General features: G+C 34.5%; 1 protein-coding gene across 1 annotated transcript; it reads left to right on the forward strand.

Annotated features, from left to right (window-relative positions):
* The first annotated feature begins 557 nt into the window (after positions 1-557).
* On the forward strand, positions 558-1,514 carry LOC6645863. Its single transcript, XM_002068500.1, has 2 exons — positions 558-569; positions 1,293-1,514. The coding sequence occupies exons 1-2, from the start codon at positions 558-560 to the stop codon at positions 1,512-1,514; spliced, it is 234 nt and encodes a 77-aa protein (XP_002068536.1).
* Positions 1,515-6,311: the final 4,797 nt, after the last annotated feature.

Below are 6,311 nucleotides of genomic sequence, written 5' to 3' on the forward strand. Positions count from 1 at the left end.
TGATCAGAACAGAATAAAACCATTTTAGGCCTGCCAACTCAATAAACGATAACATATCGATAAACGACGAACCTTATTTTTGCTTCTGTTAGATTAAAAGATTCTGATTGATAGAAGAATTTGACCTAATAGTATACCACATATTTTGTAGGGTATCAGACAACAAGAAAGAAGAAAAAAGCACACAACAAGCTGGCCCTTTATTACAAATGCAATGCACGCCCCAAAACGGCCATAAAGACTTTTTGGCCAAAGCAAAATTAAGACAGGCTAACCGAAACTGAACAACTAGAAGCTCACGCAGAGGGACAAACAAACAAACAAACAAAGAGGAGAAAGAGAGAGAGAGAAACAGAGAGAAATAGACATTGCTAGAGAGACAGAGTGCGAGATATACGACATAAAAACGTGCCATGGTCAAGTCGAGCCATACCAAAATAACAAAAATTTTAGTTGTCTTTGTCAACTAACTATATAAGCCACACCGATTTCAGTTTGTAAATCATATCCAGTTAGTGTTCTCTATCAGCAGATCAACAACCAAAAACCCATTCAAGATGTTCAAGTTTGTGAGTAACCAACAAGGATTATCCTTTAAAAAAATAATAAACAAACGCATGGATCTTAGGATAAAGTCCTCAGAAAAGGAAACTTTAATGAAACATTTTCAATCATTCAGCCTAATCAGCGGTTCAGTGGTTCGTTTATAGATCAAAAAGAAAGTTCCATATAAAGTTAAAAGAATAGGTTGATCTTTATTACCAAAGCATAAGATCAATTCCTAAGAAATTAGAAATAGGAATCAAAAAAAGATACAATAATGACTCAATTATTTATCAGAAGTGCTAGATCTTGAATTAACTAATATTATAGTGAACTAGTTCACATCCCTACTACTTCACATCCCTTTAGAAGAAGTATTGATTTAGTTAATGGCTCCATTTTAGTAGTTCCATTCATTTTCTTAAGTAGAAGAGACAGTTTTTGGGTTAACAGCAAAGTTTATTTTACATCAAATTCTTTTAAAAGCTTCATTTGTTCTAAGTACTAGGACTCAGTATCCTGAAACATAAAATTCTTTTAGGACTTTCATATAAAAAACTAAGTTTCTTTAGTATTGAACACAAACAAGTTAGCCAAGGAAAAGTTAAAGTTTTAGAACACTTTAGTCATTTTCTGAAATGATAAGTTGATCTTGATTAAATATTCTTCTATATTCATCATCGCTAATCTCTCTCTCTCTCTCTCTCTCTCACACACTTTCTTTTTGTGATTTTGTCATCAAATTTCAGTTCGCCCTTTGCCTGTTCGCTATTGTTGCTTTGGCCGCAGCCAAACCTCAATTTCTTACCACCTACAGTGCTGCCGGTGCTCCCTTAGTGGCTGCCACGCCCTATGCCACCGCCTACACTAGCGGCCTGTACGCATCACCCTACACAGCAGCTGCCTATACACCATATGCCGCCGCCGCCTACAGTGCTTATCCCTACAGCTCCCTCTACCTAAGACGTTAAATGTCATACATCCAATATACTTTGAAGTCAAATTGAAAATGTATCGAATCTCAAATGGAATTGAATTGAATTGCACGAAATGGAATTGTATTGAATTTGTTGACGACAACCTTTTACTAATGAACAAATAAAAAAAAAAATCGAACAAACTTTTGCTAAAAAATATTTGCACTATTTTAAAATCTGTCTCTCTTTTTGGGATGAGGATGAGGATGAACACAAATTGTGTGCTCTGTTTTGCTGGCTGTGTCTGCAAAATTTCGTTGTTTGATAAAATATTTACGATTTTCTCATGCATTTGAATGTTTAGTGCAATTTCCGTTAGCTATCACAAGCATTCACTTTTGCCTGATGTCCGTAGAAATTTATATATAAATATGTATGTACATACATCATATATCATATAACTGAACAGGAGTAAGAGTGTAGCATCAGATCTGGGGTCAACTGTCATTTGCATGAGTTTGCTTCTAAAATTTGCAAATTATGGCAACTAAGTTGCTTGATGTTGTCGTGAACACGCACAGAGAATTGGACCAAAAAAAAGGGAGAGCGTGTGTGTGTGTGTGTTTGTCTGTGTGTAGCACGCCCCCATACAAACACACACACCCCCACACCCACACATATTCGCACACATGCATTCAACTATGAAACGGTCGCACTTCTCCCAACATCAGCCTCGCCATTTGCATATTTTCTGTAGCATGCTTTCAGGCGCATTGTGCATCGTGGCGCATAAACAAGAAATTGAAAAAAAAACAAAAATAATAAGTAGAAGAAATAAAATCATCTTCCTTCACTCTTACTCCTTTAACAACAACAGCAACAACAACAACAACAACTCATGTGCATGTAAAAATTCGCAAATTTTGAATAATGCTCTCAGTTTGAGGATATTTTTAATGGCTAACATTGAGAGAAAGAGCAAATAATTGGGTGAAATGATACGACTATTGCATAATAGATGATAAAAGATATAAAATAAACGATAGGAAAAACTATTTCTTGGGTTAAAAGGAACTAAGACACGAAGAGTATATACATATAAGAAGGGAATGGAGAAAGAATGAGGGACAAGAAGAGAGAGAACTTTGTAGGGCAAAGGCAATTTGGATTCTAGAGAAATATTGTTTTTTTTTTTTGGCAATATCATTCAACCAAGTAGTAGTAAGTTGTTCTATAGTTAAGCTCAAAAGGGTCTTCTTATATTTCCGCTTATAATTAAAAGGCAGAAGAAGATAAAGCTAATCGCTATATTCACTTATTTTTATAGCAAATCTCAATTACTAAGTCAAAGAAAAGCCAATGAAAAGCTTAGTCCATTGCCATGCAAAGAGTTTTAGATTAGAGCAAAGTTAGTTGCTTTTGGTAGAGAGATAGTAAAGAAAACTACCCTTACTTAAGCCAAATTAGCTGCTATAAGTATGCCAAAGCTAAAGATTTTTCTAAAGAAACGAGAAAAAAAAAACACTTTGAAACTTTATTTGGTTGGCCTTTAACACAGTTTAATGCACTGCATCATCTAAGTTTTTCTTAATATATATTTTTTGTTGGTTTATTTTTCTTTGTTTCTCAACTTTAAGTTGAACCAAAATAAATGTTTGCTTGTTCTTAAAGCTGCATATTGTTCTTATAGAGAGAAGTCCCTCATCAACATTTGCCTCATTTTTGTTGTGGCAGCTTTTTAAAAGTTTTTTGCGCAAAAAACTTGAAGAGCAACAAAAAAAAAACAAAACTGTAAATAAAACCTTTCTCTATCTTGTTTTTTGTTCTTGTTGATAAGCGAAAAATGTTGATAAATTCATGTTGTCGCAACCTTTGGGGAAAAATATTGTACAAATATTTAAATCTAATTTACATTGTAGAAATCGAGGAGCAAAAGATGTGGGCAGACTCGGAAGCCCCCCATGGGGCCCACACAGAAATACCCACGCATCTTTAAAAATATATATGTATTCAATGTTAAAACGAAAGTCACGACCAAAAAGCATCAGCATCAGGCATCAGACAGCAGACAGCAGCGTACGTAGGTGCCAAAGGCAGCCAAATGCCAAAATTCCATTGCATATTTCTTTGGGACGTTCACACGTACATATATACAGAACAGACACACACACACACACTCACACGCACGCCAAACACATACTTATATAGACATTAACGCGCATTCCTGGAGCCACAATTTGGCTCATTATCAGCTTCAGGTTCAGTTCGCCATCTCAAGTATAGTCAGTTCATCAATGTCAAAAATAAACTTACCTGAAAGAAGAAAGAAACGAAAGCAAAAGGCAAAAGTTAGTAAGAGGAGAGAGTAAGAAGAGAAAATGAATGAATAAAGAAGGTTAAATAAAGTTAAGTGTTTGTATATGCCTCCTGTGTAAATAACAATCTAAAACAAGTGAGAAAATGTTTGCCAACCAATTTCAAGACGATTGATAAATGCCCTGAAAAAAGAAACCAACAGTCAAACAGTTGATTGATTGTGGTAAACATTTCAAATCCATAATTGAAATTTTAAAAACTTTGCCCAAAAATTGAGTTATTTTTAAGCAAACAGCTAAAAATATATCGAGTTCGAACCCAGACGTGGGTGGAGTTTCCCCCTGATGAAGCAATACTAAGAAGTAGTTCCGTCGGGGATAATGGAAACGATTGTGAATAACGACTAATATCGTTTATTATATGGGAAACAGTTTGTATTTACATTACCTACAAATTTCTGGGCAAACATTTACCAACACTACACAAAAGTGTGGCCATACTTTTGTCATTTTACAAAAATAACATTCATTTTAAAAAACATTCTTTTTTTTTAAATAAATTATATTTAGTAATTTTATTAGAATTGTTATTTTACCTTGGAAAAGTAATCAATTTTGACTTAAGATAGAGTAAATATGTTTAATAAAAAAGTGTTGGTTAATCTCTTATTGAAAGTACAGTCGGGTCTCGATAATTTGTAACCCGCTAAATCGAAAATCGCGATAAATCGAAGAAAAATTCGTTGAATGGAAATCGTGATAATTTGAATTTCTGTGTAAATCGAAAAAAAAGTTGATCGCCCTTGCCACTTCAAATTATCGAAGAGGATATATTATCTTCCGAGCTTTATCTGAGATCAAATTTAGTTGCCGATGGAAAGATATCATTGCTGTGGGAGCTTAAGGACTCGAACTTGTTGAAATGACTGTAGAGTATATGCAATTGCCACTTCATTGCTCTTTTACGTTTTCCTCTTGTTATTGTTGTCGAACTGTATTTATTTTTGGTAGCCTCGTCCTGGCAATCAACTTAAGTAAGCGGTTTTTTGTTTCTATATTTTTTTGGTATATAGCCAAATGTCAACTTAAATCAAATACAAATCGAAGAAGCTGAAATAACATTGCGGACAGAAAGTCACTTATTGATTAAAGAGCCCATCCATACACTGCATCAATTATTAGCACTTGTCATATTTCATCATTTTTTCAATGGTAAATGGGCAGAAGGTGAAAGCAATCTTAATTAATTGCCTGACTATTAGCAGGGTTTTATTTCTTTCTTATTTTTTTAGACCAAGCAACAAGTAGAAGACGAAACATGTAATTTAAACCACTTCAAAGGATGGCAAGGATAGCCATGTTTTTAGCCTGTGCCATGTGCTTTATCCGTTTCTCTTTTCTTTTTTTTTTTGTTGCCTTTCATTGTTTTTGCTGCTGCTCCTTTGTCCTGTCATTTATTTACAGGGCATAATTGCGGCAACGGGCCGCCTACTCATTAAAAATTCATTGCTTAATTCACCGTTGAGAGAGAATGAGAGAAACCAAAAAAAAAAGGAATGAACAAACCCTTGAGCAACTGCTTAAGTCATGACCAAGTCGCTACTTTTATACACTTACAAAAGTCTCTCAAGTGTCTTGTGAATTTTATTTTAAACCTAGAAATTCGCATTGCAATTTCCATTCAATAATTTCTATAAATATTCTGTCAATACTTTTTTAAGCAACAGAAAATCAGTTGATATACATAGATCTATATATTTTAGAAAAATTAGTGTATATCGCACTCAGATGATCAGACAGAATAGAATTGTATATGCAAGTATATACATTGGGTTAAAAGTTAATAGGGGAGAAAAACAATTTCATTTTGTTCTCTTTTTTTTTTTGTTTTACATTTTTTGAGCCTACTTTAGTATGGTATACATATGGACGGACCTCTTTTAAAAATGCACAGCAACAATTTCCGTTTCCGTTCGCCTGAATGCCGCTTTAGCTTGAATTGTTGTTGTTCCTTTCGCTTGCGAAACATCATCACAGCAAAAGAGTCGTGATAAATGTTTGGCCTATTAACAATACAAATCAAGGTGCCTCTGTTTTGCTCCAGCTTCAGCTTTAGCTTCTGATTCTGTTGTAGATGATGATGCTGTTTAGACTTCTATCTCTCTTTCTCTTTTTCTCCCGTTGAAGTTGCTCCTCAATTGCCGAAAAATTTACCATCTATGGGTAGACAAGCAAACACATTTGCTCACACACACACGCACACACGAATTTTTACACCGACTATGAGAGTCAAGTCTGGCGTTAAATTGAAACGCGAACCACCATCAAACAATGTTCAACAATCTCTTGAGAGATAAGGCAACACTTTTCACTTTGCCTTTGACTGCGTTCAACGTGGCGTATAATCGATTTTTATTCGATTTATGTATAAATATTTCCTACCCAAACAAAAAAAAAACCACCAAATAAACGCAAAAAAAACATTCTACAACGCGCTTTAACCATCGACAATGGAACGGTTGGCGTTCAACTAAAA

This window comes from Drosophila willistoni (genome assembly GCF_018902025.1).
Source record: "Drosophila willistoni isolate 14030-0811.24 chromosome XR unlocalized genomic scaffold, UCI_dwil_1.1 Seg8, whole genome shotgun sequence".
Lineage (NCBI taxonomy): Eukaryota > Metazoa > Arthropoda > Insecta > Diptera > Drosophilidae > Drosophila > Drosophila willistoni.